Source organism: Podarcis gaigeae (genome assembly GCF_964106915.1).
Source record: "Podarcis gaigeae genome assembly, chromosome: 8".
NCBI classification, from domain to species: Eukaryota; Metazoa; Chordata; class Lepidosauria; order Squamata; family Lacertidae; genus Podarcis; species Podarcis gaigeae.
The window spans coordinates 14,471,223-14,497,762 of record NC_139684.1 but is presented as its reverse complement, the minus strand read 5'-3'; the positions used below and the strand labels follow the sequence as shown (position 1 = coordinate 14,497,762).

Here is a 26,540-nt window from a genome sequence, read left to right as displayed (position 1 = left end):
TTTTAGGGGGGGGGGGGAATAAGCTCCCTCTCCCTTGCCAGAAAGATCCATGAGGCTCACATGGAATTTGGTTAAGAAGAGTGGAAATAGTGGAGTGAGTGAGTGAGTGGGAGAAGGAAGGAGATTTCTTCCATCCAAGTAGCTGAATCAGGAATTTAAATTCTCTTATCAACGAAACAAAAGGGATCGCCCCCCCCCCCCAATTCAAACCAAGGGTATATCTTCCTGCTTCTCTCCCCCCCCCCCCCCATTCCTGGGGCTCTGCAAATAAATTCATCCATTCGCTAGGAGGCTGCCGAATCTGACAGCGCCCCCATGTGGTGGACTGGCCTGGTATTTACAACACTCCCAAGACAGGAGGTGCCTTTTGGAATTCTTGACTACAATTCCCATCGCTTCTGGCCACTGGCCATGCTGTCTTGGGCTGATGGGGGTTGCAGTTCCGCAGCGCCGTCAGAGGGTTCCCCACTCCCCTGTTTTAGCAGGTGGGGAGCTTATGAAAATCTGTAGTACGGGAGGCACCTCATCACCAGAAAAATCTACGTAATTAAGAGGAAAAAAACCTTTTGCAGAAGCCTCGAGCTTGTGGAAATCTGTAGTGCAGCAGGCACCCTTTTTAAAAAAAAATCTGAGATACTTTAAGGACAGCCTTCTTGCAGAGACCTCGAGGTTTCTTGGGAACAAAAAATATATATATACAAGAAAGGTGGTCCCTTCCACAAAGGAGGAAATCGTTTCCAGCTGCAGGGGAGGATGGGGGAAAAAAAGAAAGAAGGGTTAGCCTTCACCCTTCTCAAAATGCTGGTTACTGGTCTGCCGCTTAACAAAATATCGGATAGGGAAAAGGAAAACAGAAAAAAATGGGCGAATTTGGACAAACAGTCCTGCCATTTTCATCGAAATTCAAAAGAAGCAGATCTCTCTTGACGTAATGTCCCACCTCCATGCCCACCCCCCCAACCAAAGAAACCAAAATACAAAGCAACCTGTCTTAGGGGAAAGGGCAGGGTGGGCGGGGAAGTCAATGTTAACTGGTAGCTGGAAGCTTCAAATTGCTTATCAAATACGAAATCTTGGGTAGTCTAAGGAGACGAGTGCCGGTGCCTGGAATCTCCCCATCGCGTACGGATCCCATGTCCCCATTGCACACGATGGGAGCAGCGACTGCCTTGTCGGGGGGTGTGGGGCGGCGAGGAGGAGGAGGAAGAGGCTCCCGCGTGGGTCAGAGCGTGCGCGGGTTGTACTCTGGCAGCTTCTTCAGCTTCTCGTTCTCAGCCTCGCTCTCGTCGCGGGCAATCGCCAGGGAGTGGGCGTAGCCCATCGCCACCTGAGCAAAGCGAAAAAGGACAACGCAGGGGTGTTAGGGAGATCCAAAGTTCTCGAGAGCGGCCAGCCAGAGGCCGCACAAAGCCGAGCCCGCAAGCAGGACCCTCAGAGAGAAACAGCACCCATGCCTTTCCCACTTGTGGTTCTGTCAGTCAGTGGCATCTGGAGGTAGACTGGATAGGAAGGGTCCATCCATTTCATGCATTTGATCGCCACTGAGAAGTGGACCTGCTTAAGAAAAGAGCCTTACAGCTGGATCAGGTCCACCGACTGCAGCACCCTGTTCTCACAGTGGCCAACCAGATGCCCCGATAGGATGTGAAAGCAACAGCCTTCTTACACTCTTGTTTTTTTACCATTCAAAGGTTCACTGCCACTGTCCAGGGAGGTTCCATTTAGGAATCATAGGCAACTAAGATGAGCCCTGCAGCTGGATCAGGCCCATCCAGCCCAGCATCCTGTTCTCAGCAACCATCCCAAAGGGAAACCCAAAAGGACCCGAGTGCAAAAGCAGAAACTTTTCCCTCCTGTGGCAACTGGTAGAGGAATAGTGGGAGGTAGAACGTGGCCTTACGTTGCTCCATGAATTGGTCCAACCCTCTTTTAATGCGATCCACGTCGGTGGCCATCGGCAACCCTCCCTCCCACAAGATGCAACGACAGCCACAAACTTGAAAAGAGAATTACCGCATTGGCTGAATATAAGCTGTGCCTGCAAATAAGCTGCAGCTATAAAATTCAATATTTATTTGCGGGTGCAGCCCACCTTCCGACACTATCGCCCTGAACGGGGTAGGGGTGGGGAGTGGTGGGTGGGCAGGCGGGCTGTGTGCCGTTGCCCCGTTCTGCTTCCTGGCGGGGGGGGGGGGGGGAGCTGTGCCGCTTTGCTGGCAGCCTCCCCCTCTTCCACCTTGGGAGACGTGGTTGGGACGGGCGCCGTTGTCCTGCACCCCCGGCAGCCCTCGAATATAAGTCGCACTATAACTTTTCACAACTGGAATTTGGAAAAAAGTGTGGCTTATATTCAGGCCAATACGGTAGATGGGGGGGAGGGTTGGTGGCCAGGCCAGAAAACACTTTCCCCCCTTTTTGGGGGACCCAAGAAACTTTCAGAAGGAGGTTTGGAAGCACGAGGTGCTTCAAGGGGGTTCCTGGCTGCCGGTACCTGTTCTTTCTTACCTGTTCTGTGTAGATGCCATCCAAAGTCTTCACCTCCTGAGCTGCAGTTGAGGACTTGGGCTTGTGGTCCCCGTAGCCCTGAGAAGACAGAAACGGGACTCAGACCCTCTCCAAATTAAAGAGCCAAGGCAGTTCTCCGCTCTGACCTTTAATGCACAGAATGTCAGGAGGCCAGACCTCAAACCTTTTCCCTCCATAGAACAGATCAATCATCTCAGTCCTGAGAAACCTGTTTGCCTTTTAAGTCTCTGGGTGGCACCAGGCAGCTGCCTTGCAGAGTCAGACCCACTGGTCCAATTAGTTCAGTGTTGCCTACATTCACAGGCAAAAACTCTTTTCCAGCATTTCAGAAAGGGGACATTCCCAGCCCTTCTCGGGAGACTGAACCTGGAAGCTTCTGAGCACAACACAAAGTGTTGGTGCTGACCTTGAAAGCTCTAAATGGCCCCGACCCAGTATACCTGAAGGAGTGTCTCCACCCCCATTGCTCAGCCCGGACACCGAGGTCCAGCTCCAAGGGCCTTCTGGCAGTTCCCTCCCTCCGAGAAGCGAGGTTGCGAGGTTACAGGGAACCAGACAGAGGGCCTTCTTGGTAGTGACACCCTCCCTGCAGAATGCCCTCCCCTCAGATGTTAAGGAAATAAACAACAGGCAGCCCTGTTTAGGGAAGTTTTTAACGTTTAAAGTTTTATCGCGTTTTTAATATTTTGTTGGGAGCTGGCCAGAGCGGCTGGGGAAACCTAGCCAGATGGGCGGGGTATAAACAATAAATTATTATTATTCCTTCTGCGTGCAAAGCAGATGCTCTACCACTGAGCCACAGCCCACCTGAAGCTTCCAGTCCCAGTAAATTAAGAGCTGCTTTAAAGACAAACATTGGGAGCAGACCTAGCTCAATAATGCCTGCAATGACTGGCAGCGGCTCCCTCCTGGATTTCAGGCAGAAGACATTGCCTGCTCTACCTGGAGACAAGGACGTAAGATGAGTCTGCTGGATCAGGCCCATCTAGTCCAGCATCTTGTTCTCAGTGGCCAAACAGATGCCTGTGGGAAACTGGCAAGCGGGATTTGAGCGCAAGAGGGACACTCCCCCTCCTGCGGCCTCCAACAACTGGGGTTCAGGGGCATTACTGCCTCTTGACAGTGGAAGAGGATAGCCCCTGTGGCTAGTAGCCACTGATACACCTTATCTGCCAGGAAAATGCTGGAGATTGAATCTGGGACCTTCGGTGTGCACAGCAGACCCTTTTACCAGGACTTTCCAAAAATGGCTTTTGCATCATTGGCAAGAGTTGCAGGCCAACTTTTGCAAGGGAATATAGAAAAGCAGAATAGTAGATCAGGAAGGGACCCTGTGGGCCATCATTTGGTCCAACCCGCCCTGCAATGCAGGAACCTCAGCATGTGGTTCCCTATCCAATTTGAAACCATGCCGGACCCTGCTTAGCTTTGCAAATGTGCTAGCAGCTTTATTTCTGCGCCACTAGGAGGATAATTAACCGAAGGCCACATTGTGCCACCAGCTTGATGCAACACTAACCTACCCAGACATTCGATGGCCCAAAGACTTGCCCCTGAAAGGGTCAGCTTTGAAAGCAGGCGATTTGGGAGTTTTCAAACTGTTTTTATGACATTTGTATTCACACGTTTTTGAGCTCCCTTGGAAGAAGGCAAATTATCATAATAATTTGTATGTGTGAGAAATTGGTAGCTGGAACAGTGTAAGCCATGTATGACTTATTACATTTTTTTTACATGCACGATGCATGACTAAGCCGCTTCTGGTGAACCAGAGCAGCGCACGGAAACGCTGTTTACCTTCCCGCCAGAGCAGCACCTATTTATCTACTTGCACTTTGAGGTGCTTTCGAACTGCTAGGTTGGCAGGAGCAGGGACTGAGCAACGGGAGCTCACCCTGTCGCGGGGATTCAAACCGCCAACCTTCTGATCGGCAAGTCCTAGGCTCTGTAGTTTAACCCACAGCACCACCCGCATCCCTAATCGGTTGCTAAAAGGCTGTGAATTGCACTGTTTTCCAGTCTGGAGCCTCATCTCTCGTGTTGAGAGAGCCTTTCACAGCATACAGCGAAAGCATTACAATTCACTTTGAGCAGCCATGGCTTCCCCCCCAAAGCATCATGGGAGCTGTAGTTTGTTAAAAGGTGTTTGTTGGCAGACCCCGCTATTTCCCTCCCAGAGCTGCAATTCCCAGAGTTCCCTGGGAAAGAGGAATCGATTACTCAAGCCCAAGCTCTCGTTGTCACCTCCTCTGGAGTCGATGGGACCGAGAGGAAAGTCCTCACCTGGCCAAACCAACGGCAATGGAAAAGCCTTCCTTCCTTCTTCCCTCCCCCAGATGTGGGCCTTTCGCAGTAGCTGCGTCTGCCCTCCTTACCAGTTCTCCAAAGGTCGGAGACGGGCCCCAACTGATTGTGCTCTCATCTGCAGCCACTATTATACTGCTCTTCCTGAAAACAGGTACACAAAGGAGGTTACTGTTTTGGAGAGCCCTGGAGCCCCCACCCCACAGATCCCTTCTCAACCTGGATGTGCCTGCCAGCTTGGGTAGACCCAGGGGCCCACACCTCACAACAGGCTCCTCTGCCTTCAGAAGGAGCGGTTACCAAGAAACAGGGCCTTCTCTGCAGTGGCTCCCTGTTAGATGGAATATCTTCATCCCACAACAAAAAGGACAGTCGTACATACCTGGATCAGAACCTTTTAAAGCACTGTGTGAAAGCTTGCAGTGGGATTTAACTGTGGGTACACTGAACACTGGTACAAGTGGAACCTTGGTTTTTGAGCGCCTCGGAAGCCGAACAATTTGGAACCTGGACGCCGAAAACCCAGAAGTAATTGCTTCCGTTTCTGAACATGCCTCGGAAGTCGAACAGATTCCAAGGCGTGCTTTTTCCCATCTTTTTGCCGACTACCCATTGATCCTGTTTTCAAACATTTCAGAAGTCTTCTGAAATGGATGACGTTCAAAAACCGAGTTTCCACTGTATATTGAATAGGCAGGGGGACGGAAAGCTTTGGCTCCCTGGGCGCCGCCGAACCACAGCTCCCATCGGCCCTAGCAAATATGTCCAATGGTCAGGGATGATCTGGAGGGCCAAAGAGGTCCACCCCACCCCCGCCCACAGGTGGAATAGTGTCAGATGAGGGGTGGGGGGACGACGACACACAGGTTCATCTGCAAAGCTCGGTGGGTGACCCCAGGCCTAGCCTGACTCGCAGGGTTCTTGTGAGGATACAAAAGGTTTGTGGGGAGAAGCATGTACTCAAGAGCTCAGCCAGATTGGATCAGGCAAGTGGCCTTCTCTAGCCCAGCAACCCGTTATTGCGGCAGCCAAACAAGTGCCCACAAGCAGGACGTGACGGCAACCCTCTCCCCAGAAATGGACAGAGGCTTGCGGCCTAGGACCCACGTACCTATGGGATCACCTCTCCTGGTATGCCCCGCGGAGGACCTTAAGGTCCACAAATGACAACACTTTGGAGGTCCCAGGTCGCAAGGTGGTTAGATTCAGCTGCCCTTTTAGTTCTTTTATTTTTCTCTTTCATGGCTGTCATGTTCTTTTGGAAGCTTGTTTAGACCAAGTTAACGGCCTTTTAAGCTTCCTCTATGCAAATAGGAATTCACTTTTTGAATAATAAGAATTAGATGTTCAAACAGGAAAACTTTCCGGGAGATGCCAGGGACTGAACCCGGGACATTCTTCATGTCACAAAGATGCTCTGACCATCTGATTTCTATCTGGCCTGCTTTTTGTTCGACCACTGCCATGCCGCACCCAATTTTACCCATCACAACAACCCTGAAATGCAGATTAGGCTTCAAAAGCATGATTCCATGGGGTTTGAGCCTGAGCCCTATCCCACAGCATCACACCATTTTATATAAAACCACCTTGGTTGCAATTCAGCAGGAAAGAGGCACAATATAGATCCCTTTAAAGCAGATGGAAACAACTTTTTTCTAGATGGACATCTGCCCCCTTACAAACTGCCCCTCAGTGCTTGCTTGCTTAGAAGCAAGCTTCTCATTTCCCGATAATCTTCTTTTCCCCTTGCTAAATAAATGGCTGAGATGCCAGTCCTAACTTCATTTTCCAAGTGCACCACTGTCTGCAGGAGGTTAAGCCCATTAGCAGGGGGATCTTGAGACCAAAAATAACAAAAGCAGATTTTAGAGGTTCCCCCAAGCCCTGTCAGGAGAGAAAACCACTCTCTTGAAAGTGACAATTAGGAAAAAGAAAGAGAGAAGGTGAATGAACCCCAAAACAGATTCAGCCATCAGCTCAAAATAATAATAATATATCAGCATGCAAAAGGAGATGGCTCTTTGTAATAACTTCCATTAGAGGCCATTAGAAAGGCACCTCTATGCACCTTTGCGCATAACAGCAGAAGGAGAGAGGGAGCAAATTTATAAATGGAGAAAAGGAGAGGGCTTGAGGGCACTTAAGGTATTGCGGTCAAAGTGAAACTTCTCAAGTTTCTAGCCCTGAAGAGAATTTCGTTGCATGGTGAACACAGATGGTCAGTCCTGTTAGAAAACCCTGGTGCCTGGGGTGGGGGGAAAGCAAGATTGACTCTGGGTGAGACAGCTTGTTGTTTTTTAAAGGCACCTTTTCTCTCTATCTCGTAGAAAATCACAACTTCTTACCCACAAGCCAGACTGCGGATTTTCCAGCCGCATAGATCCTGCACAGTTTTGGGGTACATTGTGGACTCCCGGGAGGTGTTTGTGGCTCCCCAGAAAAACAAGCCTCCTGTAGAAAGGGGAACAAGAGGGGGTTATTGAGTCTTATGGTTAATATACATGGCACACTGGACTACTGCAATGTGCTCTTCGTGGGGCTACTTTTGAAGGTGACCCAGAAACTGCAATTAATCCAGAATGCAGCAGCTAGACTGGTGACTGGGAGTGGCTGCCAGGACCACATAACACCGGTCCTGAGAGATCTGCATTGGCTCCCAGTACGTTTCTGAGCACAATTCAAAGTGTTGGTGCTGGCCTTTAAAGCCCTAAATAGCCTCGGCCCTGTATACCTGAAGGAGCACCTCCACCCCCATCGTTCAGCCTGGACACTGAGATCCAGCGCCGAGGGCCTTCTGGCGGTTCTCTCATTGTGAGAAGTGAGGTTACACGGAACCAGACAGAGGCCCTTCTCAGAAGTGGTGCCTGCCCTGTGGAACACCCTTCAGATGTGAAGGAAATAAGCAGCTATCTTAACTTTAAAAGACATCTGAAGGCAGCCCTGTTTAGGGAAGTTTTAATATTTAATGCTGTATTGTTTTTAACACTCGACTGGAGGCTGCCCAGAGTGGCTGGGGAAACTCAGCCAGATGGGCAGGGTATAAACAATAAATTATTATTATTATTATTATTATTATTATTATTATTATTATTATTATTATTATTATTATTACATAGTTGGGTCTCCCTGGCAGTCTTAAACCAACACACAACTCCAGCAAAAGCTGTGCAATAATCTTTTCTTTTTTTTGCAAATAGTGTGCATACATCTAATGAAGGGGCCTTCTCAGTGGTGGCCCCCTAGTTGTGCAATGCCCTCCCAGGAAGGTGGTGTCTGCAGATGGGCTTTGCAGCCTGAAATCTGACAAGGCCTACGGCTTACCTGTTTCGCTAATGGCGAAGGAGCAGGTGTAGCCTGCGTAGATCTGCGCCGCCCCACGACCAGGGAAGTCGAAAAGCTTCACCAGCCGGGGCACCATCTCGTCCCTCTGCTCGGCGTGGCCCAGGCGGCCGTAGCCCCCGAAACCCCAGGAGAAGACGCGTTTCTGAGAGTCCAAGACGAGCTGGAGGAAGAAAGCGGGTGAGGAATTGAAAGGAACCTGCAAGCTTGCCAAGGAAGTTGGTAAGGTTCATTACTGAGTTATTTGAAGCTCGACAGATCAGCCTTCTTTCCCAGGCCGGGAGAAAAATGGCAAAAACAGGGTATTTATCGGGACAGTGTGATTTTTGCAGCTGCTGTTGAAGTTGCAAAACAATGAATGAAGCACGGAATGGAGCAATGGAGATATTTCTGAAACAACAACAGAATATCAGCTCTGCCCAAGGCATGGCGGAGAACAGCAACAACCGGGAAAAGATAGATATAATATTTTACAAGGACAGGAAGGAACATCACGGACAGAATAATTGCAGCACACAGGAAGAACAAGGATGTAGTTTGAATGCTTCACCTGTAAGTTTATAAATCATTTAATGTGTCGATACAAATGGAAGTCGTTAATACTGCAGCTGTTGTATAAAGGATTGTTATTTTCACAGCACTGTACTCTGAAAATTTATTATTCCCAAAATGAAACTTTCCTCTGGTTGTAAATATTAAGATGATACCAGCAAGAATGAGTCTGTAAAAAAAATGATTTGAATCAAGTCTTACTGACTAGTGACTTAAATCGTGATTTAAATCAATTTGATTTAAAATCGAACCCACCCTGTCTGAACCCAATGCAGTTGTCCGGACTCCCAAGTGCTTAGGACGACAACTCTCATTGGCCGCAACGGTCAATCTAGGCAGCAGAAGATGACCAAGTCTTACCGTATGATTTGCCCCGCAAGCAACGTCCCTCACCACAACATTTGGCACCGGCAGGATCTGGCCATCTTTCGTCTTCTCGATGAAGATGGCGACACGGCGGGGAACCAGCTCACAGTCATACTCTATCCTCTGGGCTCGGGCAATGAACTTTCCGTCGGAATTGTGCCCTATTTTGGGGGGGGGGCAGAGAGAGAGAGAAACTAAGGAACGGACACAACAAGGAAGGGGAAGGCTCCCCTCTCCCGGTCCCCCCCCCTTACGCCACCAAAACGCGGAGGAAATTAACAGTGTACCCAGCTGTCCATATTCGGGGCATCCAAAAGAATACAAGTTCCCTTTGCAGTCCATTGCCATGCTGAACTCAGCCCCACACGCCACCTTTGTAATCGGCTGCCCATTGTACATGATCTAGAAAAAAAAGGGGGAGGATAGAAAAGGCTGAAAGACACGCCAACCCTCACAAAACCTCTCCAAAGGGTCACACGCCTAGTCTCGCAATTCACTAGGTCCGCACAAACTGTATGTCTGTTGCTCTGATCGGTGGAACTGGCACTATTAAAGGTGCCACAGCAACAATTCCACATTTGTAAGAAATCCACCTGGGTATAGGGTTGTATATAAATTCCATAAATAATAATAAACAAACAAGCAGGATGCAGTCCCTCTGCCTACCTGTGTGGGGCTGGGAACGGCGTCAGTCTGATTGCCCAGGCCCAACTGACCCATCTTGTTCTCCCCAAAGGCAAATACAGAACCGCTCTCTGAAACAGAAAGGTTGGACAAACAACGTTCTGCTTTCACACCATGCTACAGAGACCCACGACCAAAGCCCTCCCTTGCCCCACTGCTTGCTTTATTTATTTTATTTTGACAAAGTAAAAATCATAAATAAGAATAAAAATGTGCTCCTCACCCCCGAGACCATTCCATTGTAACTATCCAGCCATCCAGAATTTCAACACCTCTTGCGATGGTTTGACCCCTTTCCGTTTTAACAGTACAAATTCTACAAACACTTTCCACATCTCAAAATCATTTCTCCTGCATATTCCCCGTCTTACCTTAATGGCACATCCTTAATAGCTATATCCCAAACCTCTTTATACCATTCTTCCATTCTGCTTGCCCCTTCCACTTCCTAGCTATCATAATTTGTGCAGCTGTCACTAAATTCGTGAGCAAGACTATCACAGTCTGCGAACCTCCCACCCCATCGTAAATGAATAATGGACTTTCCGTAAGCTTTAACCATGTGATTTCTGTTATCTCCCATAAACACCCACTGCTTTTGACTCTGTGGTCCTTTCAAAACAGCATCAAAGGAAAACTGCCTGTGTCAGAACATGGGTCAGCCGACCTCAGGATTGGCGACTCTGACCGGCAGCTGTGACTCTCCTGGGATCATCAGACAGGTGAGTTTCCCAGCACTGCTGCCTGGATTGAGCCTGGAACGTTCTGGATGCAAAGCACATGCTCTCCTCCACTCCCCTTGCGAGTCACGGTCCTTTCCTTGACAATACAGCAAGTTTCCAGTCCTCATCGTTCTGAATAAAGCAGCACATGAAGATAGGAAACTGCCTTATACCAATTCAGAACATTGGGTGCACTGCGCTCAGTGCCTCCTACACTGACTGGCAGCAGCTCCCCAGGGATTCGGGCAAGAGCCCTACCAGGAGACACCCCTGGGGATTGAACCACAGACCTTCTGCATGCCAAGCAGGTGTTCTGCCACTGAGCTATAGATTCCACACTTGCTGACGGCACCTCTGATTCCTAGGCCTCGTCCCAGACTTCCCTCTCTAGAAACCAACTCTGTGCCTCTCGTCGGAACAGCTGTTTCGCCACCTTAACATTCTCCTCCTGGCTGCTTTCCCTCTGAGCAGCCCGGTGAGCATTCCGTGACATCAGAGCAGCTCAGCCAATAGCAGGGCACAGTGGAAGGTAAAAGCACGCAGGGACACACAGATTGGACAGAGCCTCTCCTACCTGTCAGGGCTAGCGTGTGGTTGCGGCCGCAGGCTGCAGAGACGATGGTTTCACTGCAGAGCACTTCGATGGCCTTTGGGGCGTCCACGCGCTTGGTGTCCCCGTGGCCCAGCTGCCCTTTGTCGTTACGTCCTGGAGAGTTAGGCACACACACATACACAATGACTGCAAGGCCCAGATTACAGCTGTGCAGCAGATATTGCAGAATCGGGAAGCCAGCAAGCGGTGAATTTTGCATTCTCTCAAAATCGGAACATGGGGGTCCATCAAGCTCAGCGCTGCCCACACTGACTGGCAGCAGCTCTCTAGGATTTCGGATGGGGCTCTTTCCCACTTTTCCCTAGAGATGCCGGGATTTGAACCTTGAACTCTCAGCTTGCAAAGCAGATGCTGTGTCGCAGAGCTGCTAGATCTCATGAAAAATAAACAGGATTCTAGCCCTGGAGATGCCACTGGGTTCTTTGGGGGTTTTTGTTTCCCAAAACGTTTTTATTGATTTCACAAAAATATGCAATAGATGAACATAATAACATCTGTACAAAAATGTATTACTCTTAATATTATTTATGTTTACATCCCCTCTCTTTCCAGAAGTCAGACAGGTATTATTTATAATCTATTGTATGGTGTTTACTTGTTGTGTTTACTGTCTGTTTTTGTCATTCCTTCCCCAGAAAGTGCAATCACATGGCACCTTATGCATGCGAAGAATAAAGCCTCATCTAGGATTAGTGTTGTCTACACTGACCGGCAGCAGTATCCCTCCAGGAGTTCAGATTGGGCGGAAGGGAGGTCTTTCCCAATGCTACCTGGTGATGCTGCTGGGGTCTGCACCCGAGTCCTTCAGCATGCCAAGCAACCACTCTAACCACTTAGCAACCTTCCCTTACAACAAGCAGGGATTTCTCCAAGCAGTTTTAGCTCCAAAGGACATATATGAATGCAGAAGACTCGGGAGACTTATGAACGTGCATTTTTCAAACCACTGCAGCACTGAGCCTACAATTCTATGACTGAAGTCACATGCTCAGATTTTCTTGTCCCAGTGAACAACCTGACCACTGAATTCTGCACCCAGGGTGGATAAAAATCAGTGATTTTTGTTTAAAAATTGATAATTAAAAAATTGGATTTTATATTTATTTAAATCGGATTTTTTAAAATTTCAATTGGATTTTTAAAATAAAATGCTTTTGGAGGAAAAATCTTTCTAAAGATAATTAGATAATCTTTCTATTAGAGTTACATTATAGTTAACAAACGTGGATATATATGCTATAACGTTATTGTTTTAGTTAAATCAATTGTTAACCTGTTATTTAGGAAACGATTATTTTTCTCCTTCCAATGAAGCACAAAAAAGTTGTCCAAATATAAACAGTTAACTTATTAAACCTCACAATCATTGGTCTATGTTATTTCTAATAGTATAACCAAATCAGTAATTCTTGATAGAACTGTAAAAACTACTCTGACAATTTATTATTCCAAAAATGAAACCTTCAGCTGGTTGTAAATATTAAGATGATACCAGCAAGAATGAGTCCTTCTTTAAAACAATGATTTAAATCAAATCTAAAAAGGTAAAGGTAAAGGGACCCCTGACCATTAGGTCCACTCGTGACCAACTCTGGGGTTGAGGCGCTCATCTCGTTTATTGGCCGAGGGAGCTGGCGTACAGCTTCCGGGTCATGTGGCAGCATGACTAAGCTGCTTCTGGTGAACCAGAGCAGCACACGGAAACGCCGTTTACCTTACCGCTGGAACGATACCTATTTATCTACTTCACTTTGACGTGCTTTTGAACTGCTAGGTTGGCAGCAGGAGGGACCGAGCAACGGGAGCTCACCCCCGTCACGGGGATTCAAACCGCCAACCTTCTGATCGGCAAGCCCTAGGGTCTGTGGTTTAACCCACAGCGCCACCCGTGTCCCAAATCAAATCTACCCTGGTGCAAACTACCAAATGCAAACCCTGCTGGAGATTCAAGACACTCACCCCAGCTCCAAAGTTTGCCCTCGGTGGTGATGAGCAGGCTGTGAGCGGCGCAAGGCCCTGAGACCACCGTCCGGACTTGGACCCCCGAGAGGGATCCGTACCTGTGGGGCCCCCATAAGTTCTGGCCCAGGTTCCTGTAGGCAGCTGCAAGGAAAGGCAGTAATGGCTTAATAATAATAATAATAATAATAATAATAATTAAAAAACACAGGTGGTGGGCTGAGGCAGTCCTGTCGAGGGCATGCGCCCCTGACTTTCCCCCTCCTCTCCGTGCAAAAAGCCGATTTCCAATGGCACAAATTTTCCACCAGGCAACCCACAATAATGACCAATAATAATAACAACAAACAGTTCTTATCTGCTATTATAATGCTGTCACCTTAATCGGAAAAATGACTCAAAGCTACTAACGAAGGCAGCAAAACCGAACCAAATCTATTACGAAAAACGCAAGGGATTTTGAGGGATATACCACATCTGGCTCAGAGACCTGCACCAGTCTTGGGATATAAAAACCTTAATTACTTGGAGAACAGTTAACCTGTGAGATCGCCTTGCCCCATAAATGCCCACTTGACCTCTTTGATCTGTGGAAATGGAACCAGCTACAAATGCTACCTTAACACCCATTCAACATTTGTCTTTTGAAATTTTAATTATGCTTTTCAAGTTTATACATTTCACTGATTTTACAATCGTTTTAACATTTCAAAACTTGAATTCCTTCCCCCTCTTTCTGCAGTTCCTTAAATTTATTTTTAGTATCGTCTGCATATCCAAATTAACTTAGCTCATTTATTCATCTACTGTAAATATATACTCTTATAAAACTGCAGGTTATTACAATAATCCTGCCAATGTTCTTATCTGTTTACAATATATCTGTAAATATTCAATAAACCATTTCAATTCTTTTATAAACAGTTTGTTTTCTTATTCTTCTGGTAAGTTTTGCCATTTCTGCATATTCCACGGCTGGCAAACTAAGGCCCAGAATCCGGCCTGTGGACTGTCCGGGAACCAGCATGTCTTTACATGAGTAGAATGTGCCCTTTTATTTAAAATGCATCACTGGGTTATTTGTGGGGCATAGGAATTTGTTCATTTTTTTCTTCAAAACATAGCCTGGCCCCCCACAAGGACTGAGGGACAGTGGACCAGCCCCTTGCCGAAAAGGTTTGCTACCCCTGTTTTAAACAGTTGTTTTTAACTGGGCTTTTTTCCTCTCCCGATCAAATCGTCATTTTATTCTTTTTGCAAACTTTGATTATTCTTTTTTGTTATTCACAACCAGGCAGCATGTACATTTTGTGAAATAAATAATTAATATCCTACATTTTCCTTCTCCAAGGAATTCAAGGTTCTTCTCCTCCTCACTGAATCCACACAACAACCCCGTGAAGTAGGTTAGGCTGAGAGGCAGTGCCCGGCCCCAAATTTCACCCAGTTTACTTTTTAGCAGGGTGGGAGATTTTAACCCTGGCCTTTCCCAATACAGTGGTACCTATGGTTACGTACTTAATTCGTTCTGGAGGTCCGTTTTAACTTGAAACTGTTCTTAACCTGAAGCACTACTTTAGCTAATGGAGCCTCCTGCTGCCGCCGCGCCACCAGAGCACGATTTCTGTTCTCATCCTGAAGCGAAGTTCTTAACCCGAGGTACTATTTCTGGGTTAGCGGAGTCTGTAACCTGAAGCGTATGTAACCCGAGGTACCACTGTATTGGTCCTAGTATTGACACTCTAATCACTGCATCACACTGACTCTCTATATTAACTGAAAAACTTTTAAAAAAACCCTCAGTAAATCTAAAGGGACCCCTGACCATTAGGTCCAGTCGTGACCGACTCTGGGGTTGCGGCGCTCATCTTGCTTTATTGGCCGAGGGAGCTGGCGTTTGTCTGCAGACAGCTTCTGGGTCATGTGGCCAGCATGACAAAGCTGCTTCTGGCGAACCAGAGCAGCGTATGGAAATGCCGTTTACCTTCCCGCTGGAGCGGGATCTATTGATCTACTTGCACTTTGAGGTGCTTTCGAACTGCTAGGTTGGCAGGAGCTGGGACCGAGCAACGGGAGCTCACCCCGTCGAGGGGATTCGAACCGCCGACCTTCTGATCGGCAAATCCGAGGCTCTGTGGTTTAACTCACAGTGCTACCTGCAATAAATCTACACACAGACAAAAGATAAAAGACTAGGGGGCAGGTCTAGCTGATCCTGCCCCCCTTTTGCACTAAACCAAAAAGTCCCAGGGACGCGGGTGGCGCTGTGGGTAAAAGCCTCAGCGCCTAGGGCTTGCCGATCGAAAGGTCGGCGGTTCGAATCCCCGCGGTGGGGTGCGCTCCCGTTGCTCGGTCCCAGCGCCTGCCAACCTAGCAGTTCGAAAGCACCCTCGGGTGCAAGTAGATAAATAGGGACCGCTTACCCGGCGGGAAGGTAAACGGCGTTTCCGTGTGCGGCTCTGGCTTGCCAGAGCAGCGATGTCACACTGGCCATGTGACCCGGAAGTGTCTCCGGACAGCGCTGGCCCCTGGCCTCTTGAGTGAGATGGGCGCACAACCCCAGAGTCTGGCAAGACTGGCCCCTACGGGCAGGGGTACCTTTACCTTTACCTTAAAAAGTCCCAAGTGTTGCCACCATTCCTTACAGGAAGGGCTGCTCTATTTCTACCATGGCTAAAAACATCCTTCAGATGCAAATCCATAATTTTCTCCGCTGGGACCCAAATGCCACACCTTTAGACCTGCCCTCCAAGTCAGAGGAAAAGCATTGCCTCCCACCAGAGCCAGCATCATTTGCTGCAGCTGGTAGCATCCTTCCCAGGTCTGTCTGTCTGTCTGACCTCTGTTTCCCACACTTCTTTGTCTAACAGGAAATTGCCAGGAGTAGACCCTCGGGCCCTTCTGCAAAGCCACTTCCGGCCTGCCCAGGAGGTGGGGTTGCGGGCTTCACGCCCACCCCCACGTGAGCGGGGGCTGGTTTCAGCCCCCGCGAGAACAGGGAAATCCCGGCCAGGTCTGCCCTATTTAGGGCCGGTGCAGAGGGGGCTTGCCCTCTTTTCGCCGGCTAGCCCTCACGTTTTCCCACCCTCCCTCCCTTTAGGTATGCTTTAGGTAGGTCTTTGACTTTGCTATGGACTTTGGTCTGTCGCCGCAAGGGGCATGGTAGGAATTTTTCCCAATTGGCAATTTTGTAGCCTTTTGGTTTTTCGCCTACCTTGTAGCAACTCGTCACAACTTTTCGGCATTGGCGGTAGGCATTGGTAAGAAGGGGTCAAGAGGATGTGGGGGGGGGGGAGGAACGCCATCACCTCCCCCCAGTGAGCGAAGGGTGGTCCGTTAAAGGACTCCGAGGGGCGTGGCCCTGTCCGAAGCCTATGGAGGTGTGGGCCAAAGGCACGCCCCAGAGCGGTGACCCGGGGGAGCTCCTAGCCGAAGTGCCTTGCGGGAGTCTCCCCCGATATAAGGTTAACCCTTCCCCATGTCTCCAGCAAATGGGCTGGAGCCGGATAGTCGATAGGACCAATGCCTAAGCCAATGCCTCTCATTCCTGAATTCAATAAAGTTGTGGCCTAATTCGCCCAATTAACCTTAATTATGGTGTCTCGTGTCTTTATTTATCCTGGTGGGGGGCGGGAACTCGCCACGCAATCGCAACATGCGCTCCGTTGCCCTGTCTACATTTTGCAACCCTTCTGCCTCTCTCTCTCTCTCTCTCTCTCTCTCTCTCTCTCTCTCTCCCACCCCCCAAGACCTTTTGTCTTCCTGGAGATCACAGCCTGAGCTCAGATGTCTTTTAAGCCAGACGCCAAACAAAGAGACCACAGTCTGAGCTGGGAGGCAGATGTCAGCTCCAGAGATAAGGAAAATCTGCAGGGTGGCAACGCTGTCCACCCCCACCCCCACCCCACCCAATCTGCATTTTGATACATACCAGCAGCTTTAAATGCGAGCCTTAATGAGCCAGTGAGCAGATCCCCCATCGGACAGCATCCTGTTCTAAGACTTGCAAATCTAGATGCTTATTATGGGAAGCTTGGAAGCAGGACCTGAGAGCAACAGCAATGCTCTCCCTGCCTGAGAATCACAGGGACAAGAATTTGCAGGTAGATTAGCCCTGGATTTGAGAGAGTCCCATCTATTTAGCATGGCTTCGTGCACTGCTCTGGTTCGTCAGAAGCGGCTTAGTCATGCTGGCCACATGACCCGGAAGCAGTATGTCAGCTCCCTCGGCCAATAAACCAAGATGAGCTCCACAACCCCAGAGTCATCCACGAATGGACCTAATGGTCAGGGGTCCCTTTACCTTTAAACCTAGCAACATCAGTAGAGGCCTTCAGCTGGAACAGACCTATGGTAAAAAGGTAAAAGTTAAAGGACCCCTGGATAGTTAAGTCCAGTCAAAGGCAACTATGGGGTGCGGCACTCATCTCGCTTTCAGGCTGAGGGAGCCGGTGTTTGTCCACAGGCAGCTTTCCAGGTCATGTGGCCAGCAGGACTAAACTGCTTCTGGTGCAATGGGACACCATGACGATTGCTGGAGCACACAGAAACATCGTTTACCTTCCCGCCGCAGCGGTATCTATTTATCTACTTGCACTGGTGTGCTTTCGAACTGCTCGGTTGGCAGGAGCAGGGACCAAGCAACGGGAGCTCACCCCGTCATGGGGATTTGAACCGTCGACCTTCCTATTGACAAGCCCAAAAGGCTCAGTGGTTTAGACATCAGTAGAGGCCTTCAGTGCAGGTCTCTGAGCAAAGGAGTTACAGATTTTATATATTAATATATTTGGTACCCTTTTTCACATTCTTAATCTTTCTGGTGCTCACACAACTCCCCTTAGCCAAGAAGGACCAAGCAATAGTCAAGTTATGAATGTGCTGGATGATTAAATATTTTTCATCTCAAAAGAAGAAGAAAACCCAACCCAAATCAAAAATCAGTTTTTCCTATTGTCATGAGGCCTAGGAGCCTTGACGGAAGAGCAGCTGATGGTAACAGAAATGGAAAGAAATACAGCACCATAAAAGTGAGATAAATAATAGGGCAGAGAAACCCCACCCACTAAAACATAATCATTCAGCAACAGAGGCTCCACGAGAAAATAATTTCAGGAGCAGCCTAGCCCTGAAAAAACATGTTGCGACAACAATGCTTATAAAACGTGTTTAGATCAGCCTTGTCCAGTCTGGGCCTCTGCGGACAAAACTACAGTTCCTACCAGCCCCGGGGGGCAATAGCCAGTAGTCAGGGATAGAATCGCAGCCTTGGAAGAGATCCCAAGGGTCATGTGTTCCAACCCCTTGCAGGGATCTCAGCTAATGCTGGCAGTTGTAGGGCAGACCCACACTCCACATTTAAAGCCTATCCGATGCACATGTGACTTCCTGGGAACCGCAGCGTGTTGAAGGTGCTGGGAATGACAGCTCTGTGAAGAGGAAACTACAGTTCCCAAAACACCTGGACGACGCCAGTTTTCAGAAGGCTGCCCTAGATTGTGGGGAGCGGGCCGTGCTTAATGGGCAGTGTGACAAGCTGAGATCTGCACACGCTCAGGGGCACCCTTGGCCTTCTGAAGTGTGCGCTTGAACAGCCTCAGGCCCACGACGATGCTGAATGCAGGCCTAAGGGGCTGGTGTGAATTGTACCCCAATTCCGTGGAATGGAGAAGGCATGCTTAAAACAAACTTGTTTATTTAGGAGACCACTGTAAACAGATGAAAACTTCAGCAGAATTCTAATAACACTTGAAATGTAACAAGTATTATGGACAGTATGGACAGATTTAAAATACAGTGGAACCTCGTGTTACGTACTGCCCTCCTTACGAACACTTTGGGTTACGAGCTCCGCTAACCCGGAAGATGCTCCTGGTTGCAAACTTTGCCCCTGGATGCTTGCGGCAGGCGCCATTAGCAAAAGCGTGCCTCATGTTAAGAATGGTTTCGGCTTAAGAACGGACCTCTGGAACGAATTAAGTTTGTAACCGGAGGTACCACTGTATGGACTATGAAATAATATGCGGTTGAAAGCGTTGACAATAGGAGGGGATAGAGGGAAGTCTAGAGATTCAGAGAAAGCTCTAAATGTTGGTATTTATCGGTATTGTTATAATGCTACATTTGTAAAACCAAATAAAAATTATTTTCAAAAGCAAAACGAAACAAACTTGAGCAACATTGCACAGGCCCAACTTTCCACCTTAAAAATACAGTAGAACTTCGATTTACCACACCCCTACTCGTGAACAATCCAACTCGCGACTGCAGCAAATCAGGAGGTAAATACCAGGTTTGCCGCGAGTGCGCATGCGCAGAAGCAGCTTCTGCCGACTTCACATGTGCAGAATGGGACTTCTCCCAGCGACCCGGATCGACTCACGAACGGACCACTGGAACGGATCCTGTACGTGAGTAGAGGTTCCACTGTAATCTGGAAAAGTAGCAGTTCTACCTACCTTGCTGCTTAGGCACTTCCTTACGGCCAATCAAGTCCCAGTTGGTGGCTCCAAATATCAGAAGCTGCCCTTTGAACTTGGATCCTTCAAGCTTCTATGAGGGGTAGAGAAGGTGGGAGAGAAAAAGAGAAAGAATCAGATCCAGCATTTGAAATTCGCCAGGGCTAAGTACGGACCCCCAGGACAAATTAAGTTCGTATCTGGAGGGTCCACTGTATAAGCTAAACAAGCTAAAACTTAGGGCCCCTCTCTCTTGGTGCCCCCCAAAAAATTAAAGGGAGAAAAACCACTGGACGCACATTTCCAAAATATAAGATAAAAAACAAATAAAATAAAACCTACATACAGCAACAGTGCTTTGTTTTGTGTAGCCTCCTGTGATGTAAGTATAATGGGCCCCGCCTGCTAGCCTGCTCCCTAAAATATCACCGGCTTGCTCATTTCTATATATAGGGTGCCTACATTCTGCATGGACTGGTTGCATGGCAACATGTGCAAATGGCTTGAGATACCTATTAGGTCCATCAATTACCATATAGCACACGGGTCTAGCAAGCTTTTCTCGCCTTGGGCCGGTGTCTCCAGCGACGATTGCGCAGTGGGCTGGAGGGCAGGGAAGCGTGCACCTGTACGCATGCGCACACACTATTTCCAGAACACTTCCGGGTCGGAGGCACACTAGAAATAGCATTTGCACATGCGTAGGAGGCCCCTGCGCACAAGCTATTTCCAGTGCTCCTCCGACCTGGAAGTGTGTCCCCGTGCCGCACTGGCAAGAGCGGGCAGTGGCTACAGGGGTAGCCGCGGGCCACATAAACGAGGGTCTCAGGCCTTATCTGGCCCCCGGGCCAGATGCTATGCTGACATAGCATATATTCAACACAAAATAAGCGACAATTTGCTGTTGACACAGGACAGCTGACATATAAAAGGGCCCCATGACCTTCAGTAGCTTAAAAAGGTAAAGGTACCCCTGCCCGTGCGGGCCAGTCTTGACAGACTCTGGGGTTGTGCGCCCATCTCACTTAAGAGGCCGGGGGCCAGCGCTGTCCGGAGACACTTCCGGGTCACGTGGCCAGCGTGACGAAGCTGCATCTGGCGAGCCAGTGCAGCACACGGAAACGCCGTTTACCTTTCCGCCAGTAAGCGGTCCCTATTTATCTACTTGCACCCGGGGGTGCTTTTGAACTGCTAGGTTGGCAGGCGCTGGGACTGAGCAACGGGAGCGCATCCTGCCACGGGGATTCGAACCGCCGACCTTTCGATCGGCAAGCCCTAGGCGCTGAGGCTTTTACCCACAGCGCCACCCGCGTCCCTTCAGTAGCTTAGGGCCTCATCAGACCTAAATCCAGCCCTGTTCCTAACCCACCTGCCCACCTGATCCCCTCCGCCGCAGACTTCATTTTGCAACAACAAACGACATTATGACCAGCATTGTGTGCCTGGCATGGAAGCAATTCAGATCACGGCAAAGAGAGAGGAAAAGAAAACACTACAAAGAGAAACAGGAAACAGTGACAGGAAACAAAGCTGGCTTTGGGTGCTGTGTGTGGGTTGCGAGGGCAGGGTGTGGGTGCCATTCTGTCAGAAGGAAGTATAATAATAATAATAATAATAATAATAATAATAATAATAATACAGTGGTACCTCGGGTTACATACGCTTCAGGTTAGACTCCGCTAACCCAGAAATATCACAGGGTTAAGAACTTTGCTTCAGGATGAGAACAGAAATCGTGCAGCATAGGCACAGCGGCAGCAGGAGGCCCCATGAGCTAAAGTGGTGCTTCAGGTTAAGAACAGACCTCCAGAACGAATTAAGTTCTTAACCCGAGGCACCACTGTAATCATCATCATCTTACCCTGCCCACCTGGGCTGGGTTTCACCAGTGATGCTCTCCTGTCCCTCCACAGTTGGATGCAAAGGTCCCAGACTGAAGTCAACAGGACTTCCTTTTGAGCAGACACACTGCAAAACACCCTATGTTCAGGACAGATAACAGAAAGTACTTCCTCATGCAGCACAACTATGGAACTCACTGCTGCAGGAGGCAGCAACGGCCACCAAACCAGATGTCTTTAAAAGAAGACAGGGCCAAGTTCCCTGAGAAAGGTCCAGCGATGGTTATGCTCTGCCTCGCAGTTGCAGGCAGATACGCTTCTGAATTCGAGTTTCTGGATACCACAAGGGGGTGTGGAGAGAGGGTCCTTGCTCCCATCTTTTGATTGTAGGTTTCCCATAGACATCTGGTTGGCCGCGGTAAGAACAGGGGGCTGGACAAGATGCAACACCAGCATAAAATGCTCTCTCTCAACCAAGTCAGGACCCAAACCTTGACTACAGAAACACAGACTGGGTGTGCACAATTTCGTATGCTCTTCCTGCTAACCTGGGATTTACTTATTAAAAAGAAGTTTTAAAAATGTAAGAAGGGCCCCATTGGATCTGGCCAGTGGTCAATCTTGGTGTATAGGTAAAGGACTCCTGGACGGTTAAGTCCAGTCAAAGGCGACTCTGGGGTGCAGCACCCATCTCGCTTTCAGGCTGGTGTTTGTCCACAGGCAGCTTTCTGGGTCATGTGGTCAGCATAACCAATCCGCTCCGGGTGCAACGGGGCACCGTGATGGAAACCAGAACGCACAGAAACGCCGTTTAGCTCCCTGCCGGAGCGGTACCTATTTATCTACTTGCACTGGTGTGCTTTTGAACTGCAAGGTTGGCAGGTGCTGGGACAGAGCAACGGGAGGTCACCCTGTCGCGGGGATTTGAACCGCTGACCTTCTGATCGGCAAGCCCAAGAGGCTCGTGGTTTAGACCACAGCGCCACCTGCTTTAATCTTGGTGTAGCGTCCTGTTCTCCCAATGGATGCCCCGATGCCCGTTACGAGATGCTCTCAAGAAGGATCTGAGCATAAGAGCAACCCTACTTGCGATTCAGAAGCGTGACTGTCTCTAACAGCGGAAGAATGGAAGAGCTGCCAGCTGGATCAGGCCAATGGCTCCTGTAGTCCGGCAGCCTCAGGTGCCCCTTGGGAATCCGCACAAGAGCGGGACCCAAGCACAAGAGCACTCTCCCTGTCCTGTGGTTCTCAGCAACTATTATTCAAGAAACATTGCTGCCTTTGACTGTGGACAGAGGATAGCCTTGGCGGAATAAAATTATTATTATTATTATTATTATTATTATTAATAATAATAATAATAATAATAATTTATTTGTACCCCGCCCATCTGGCTGGGTTTCTCCAGCCACTCTGGGCAGCTTCCAACAAAGTTCAAAAATACATTAAAATGTCACACATTAAAAAGGGCTGCCTTCAGATGTCTTCTAAATGTCAGGTAGTTGTTTATCTCTTTGACACCTGGTGGGAGGGCGTTCCACAGGGCGGGCAACACTACCGAGAAGGCCCTCTGCCTGGTTCCCTGTAGCTTTGCTTCTCATAGTGAGGGAACCACCAGAAGGCCCTCAGCACTGGACCTCAGCGTCCAGGCATAACAATGGGGGTGGAGACGCTCCTTCAGGTATACTGGGCAGAGGCCGTTTAGGCTTTAAAGGTCAACACCAACACTTTGAATTGTCTCACAGAATAGTCTCATTGCCCTTTGCGAATTTGCCTAATCCGCTTGCAAAGCCATCAGTTGGTGGTCATTGCTACCTCCGACAATCGAGCTGTGTGTAAACACCGAGGGGATGTTTACACTAAACAGAAGCAACAAGGTTCCTATGACTGGATCAGGCCAGAGGGAGGGGCCCTCTTAGTCTAGCATCCTGTCCTTGGGGGCCACTCAAAAGGAAACCCTCAAGGAAGACCCCAAACGCTGCCCATCAGCAGTTGCCAGCAATCAGAGGCATCCTGCGTCACACTGCAGAAGAACATCGTAAGAGTCCTGCAGGAGATGGATCAGGCTGGTCAACCACCTTAGTCCTCATAGGAAATCTGCAAACAAGCTCCAGCCCCAAGGGCAATTCTCTACTCTTCCTGGGGCTTCCAGCAGCTGGCAATGAGGAAGCAACTTTGGTGCTCCTGCAGCCAAAACGCAGCAACTTTAAAAAAAAAAAAATTAGCCCGGCAGTTTTAACAAGCAAGAAACAGCCCGCTGGTTTTTGTTTCCCCCCCTCCCAATTCTCCCTCCTCTCTCCACTGCGGTCTTGCCTTGGCAGGCCTGGAGGCAGACAAAAGGCAGAGGAAGGGGGTGGGAATGTGGGAGTTTGCAGACAGGCCCTGCTGTCCGGAGGGGCCGGGCTTCTCTGCTCTGCAGGAGGACTTCCCTTACCCAGAGAAAGGGGGTGGGCCCCCACGCGGTCGGACAGGGAAGCCTCCAGCCCCTCCTAGCGGGCGGAGGGCAAGCATCAGCATCAGTGTCCTCGTGTGGATTCCCAGAGCCAAGGGAGGGGGAACGTCCCCCCCCCCAAAGTGGCCTTATAACACAGGCATGCCAGTCCTAACATCTTGAATCGCTGCATGCTACGTCTTTGGGGTTTGCAAACAGCAACAGATGCCAACTAGTGCCACCCCCCAAGTTCTCCAAGTACGTTGTGTGTTTTTTTGGGGGGGGGATGGGGGTGGCAGGAGGAAGCTTGCTAGTTGCTGCTCCAATGTGAACAGAGTCTATATCGGATGGAAACTGCAAGGGGATGAAATTGGGAAACTCAAGATCATTGCCATACAGAAAGGAGGCTTGTATCGATTCGAACTATTTGTCCACCTGGCCCAGTGTTGTCAACACTGGCTGGCAGTGGTTCTCTAGGATTTTAGGAAAGGGGTTCTCTTTTCCTACCTGGTGGTGCTGTTGGGGATTGGACCTACGTCCTTCTGCATGCAAAGCAGGGGCTTTCACGCTGAGCTATGCCTCTTCCCACAAAGACACAGGAATTTAGGAACCTGCCTTATACTTATTCAGAGGACTGATCATCTGCCTAGCTCACCATTGTTGACACGGACTCGCAGCAGCAGCTCCGCAGCATTTCAGTCAGGGAGCCTTTCCACCCATCCCTGGGCAATAGCAGGGACCGTATGTGGGGTTTTCGGCTTGCAAAGCACTACACCACGGCCCTTCCCCTAAAAAAATCAAGCAAGATTCTGGTCCTCATTGTTTTGAATTTAGGGCCAATTTAATGGAACGGGGCCTTTTCAGATCCAAAGTCTCAGGTAAGGGGACGGTCCCAGTTGCCTGAACCAAAGTTAGCCACATCAATTAACTTCAATGGGTCTACTCGGAGTAGGGCGGGCACTGGCTTACAATCCTCTTTTCCCTGAGCTAGCTACAGCCTTTGCCTGTCATTTCTGCACAAGTGTCTACCAGCACCCCACTTCCATTGTCAGCAACCCCTGCAAAGGAAGAGGGAGATGGTAACAGGATGGGGGAGGCTCCCATGATCTCCACCCCCCATCCCCAAAAGATGGAGGCAGCCCCATATCTGCCTTCAACCTGTTGCCCTCCATACATTTGGGGTCCAAGCACCTGACCAATGGCCTTGATGGCTGGGACTAATGGGGTTTGGAATTCAACAACATTTTGTGTGAATGAGGGAAGGCTGCCCTATAATTTCCAGCCCCGAAAAGGGGAGTCCCTGTCTACTTCACCCCACCCCACACAGCTTTCCAAGAAGACCCAGACCCTCCACTCACAATATACTCCTTCCTTCTCAGTGAATGAGACCCCCTCTGCCAATATTCCCATCTCTCCACCCTCTCCCCTTAAATAGGGGTCGCCAACTCCTAATCTCTCCTCCCTAAAACAAGGTATAAAGGTAAAGGTAAAGGTACCCCTGCCCGTACGGGCCAGTCTTGCCAGACTCTGGGGTTGTGCGCCCATCTCACTTAAGAGGCCAGGGGCCAGCGCTGTCCGGAGACACTTCCGGGTCACGTGGCCAGCGTGACATCGCTGCTCTGGCGAGCCAGAGCCGCACACGGAAACGCCGTTTACCTTCCCGCTGGTAAGCGGTCCCTATTTATCTACTTGCACCCGGAGGTGCTTTCGAACTGCTAGGTTGGCAGGCGCTGGGACCGAGCAGCGGGAGCGCACCCTGCCGCAGGGATTCGAACCGCCGACCTTTCGATCGGCAAGTCCTAGGCGCTGAGGCTTTAACCCACAGCGCCACCTGCGTCCCAAAAACAAGGTATAACCCCCTTCAAAATATCAAAGCTCTGCCTGCCTGGACCTCAGGTTAAGAACTTAATTTGTTCCGGAGGTCCGTTCTTAACCTGAAGCACCACTTTAGCTAATGGGGCCTCCCACTGCTGCTGGAGCACGATTTCAGTTCTCATCCTGAAATAAAGTTCTTAACCCGAGGTATTATTTCTGGGTTAGCAGAGTCTGTAACCTGAAATGTCTGTAACCTGAAGCGTATGTAACCCAAGGTACCACTGTATTTTACCCCTCACCCCCCCCCAATCAGAGGGTCCCCAACTCCTAATCCTCCCCCCCTAACACAAGGAACCCCCCCCCCAAACAGGTAGGTGTTCCATCACGGCACCTGCCCAGATAAGAGACCCTCTTTCCCTCCCCAAACAGAGCCACCCTCTCCAGCCACTTAGACCCCCAGAGATCAGCATGCACACCCCTCAAAAAACAGCAATTTTTGGACCATCTTCCTCCTTACAATGCGTTCCTTGCTGTGTTCCGGCTCACTGACCACCACGGCGGCCTGTGGAGACTCCTGGTTTTGGGGGGGCTGCTCCCCGGTGCCCCGTCCTCCTCCTGCCCGGCCTGGCTTCTTGCCCCCTCCTGCCGCCACGGGGGGAGGCGGCAGCGCCAGCCCGTCCTGCTCGTCACCGCTGCTGCCGCCACCCCCGTTACTGCTGCCGCTGCCCCCTCCGTCCCGGGCCTTCTTCTTCCCCGGAGGGGGCGCCCCACGAGGTAGGGCGGACCGCTTGCGCGTGCCTCCAGTCCCGTTGCCGGCACCGTCCCAGGTGGCCGAAGAAGCCGCTGTCGCTTTCCGCCTGGGCATCCTGGTCGCCCACCTTCGATCTCCCCGGATCGCCTGCAAAAGTGGGGAAAGGGATCAATGGGGGG

At 49.7% G+C, this 26,540-nt stretch overlaps 1 protein-coding gene across 2 annotated transcripts; it reads right to left on the bottom strand.

The window, feature by feature from the left end:
* Window positions 1-8: 8 nt before the first annotated feature.
* Window positions 9-26,540, bottom strand: RCC2 (regulator of chromosome condensation 2). 2 transcript variants are annotated; one of them, XM_083750243.1, is made up of 12 exons: window positions 26,128-26,503; window positions 19,524-19,617; window positions 13,069-13,212; window positions 11,071-11,202; window positions 9,757-9,845; window positions 9,378-9,492; window positions 9,085-9,251; window positions 8,155-8,335; window positions 7,179-7,284; window positions 4,902-4,974; window positions 2,506-2,583; window positions 9-1,327 (listed from the first exon to the last, which is right to left on the bottom strand). In XM_083750243.1, exons 1-12 carry the CDS (start codon window positions 26,473-26,475, stop codon window positions 1,223-1,225), a joined length of 1,632 nt encoding a protein of 543 aa, XP_083606369.1. In that variant the 5' UTR covers window positions 26,476-26,503; the 3' UTR covers window positions 9-1,222. The 2 variants fall into 2 exon arrangements, with proteins under 2 accessions (XP_083606369.1, XP_083606370.1); XM_083750244.1 differs by lacking the exon at window positions 4,902-4,974 and having other exon boundaries at window positions 198-1,327; window positions 26,128-26,540.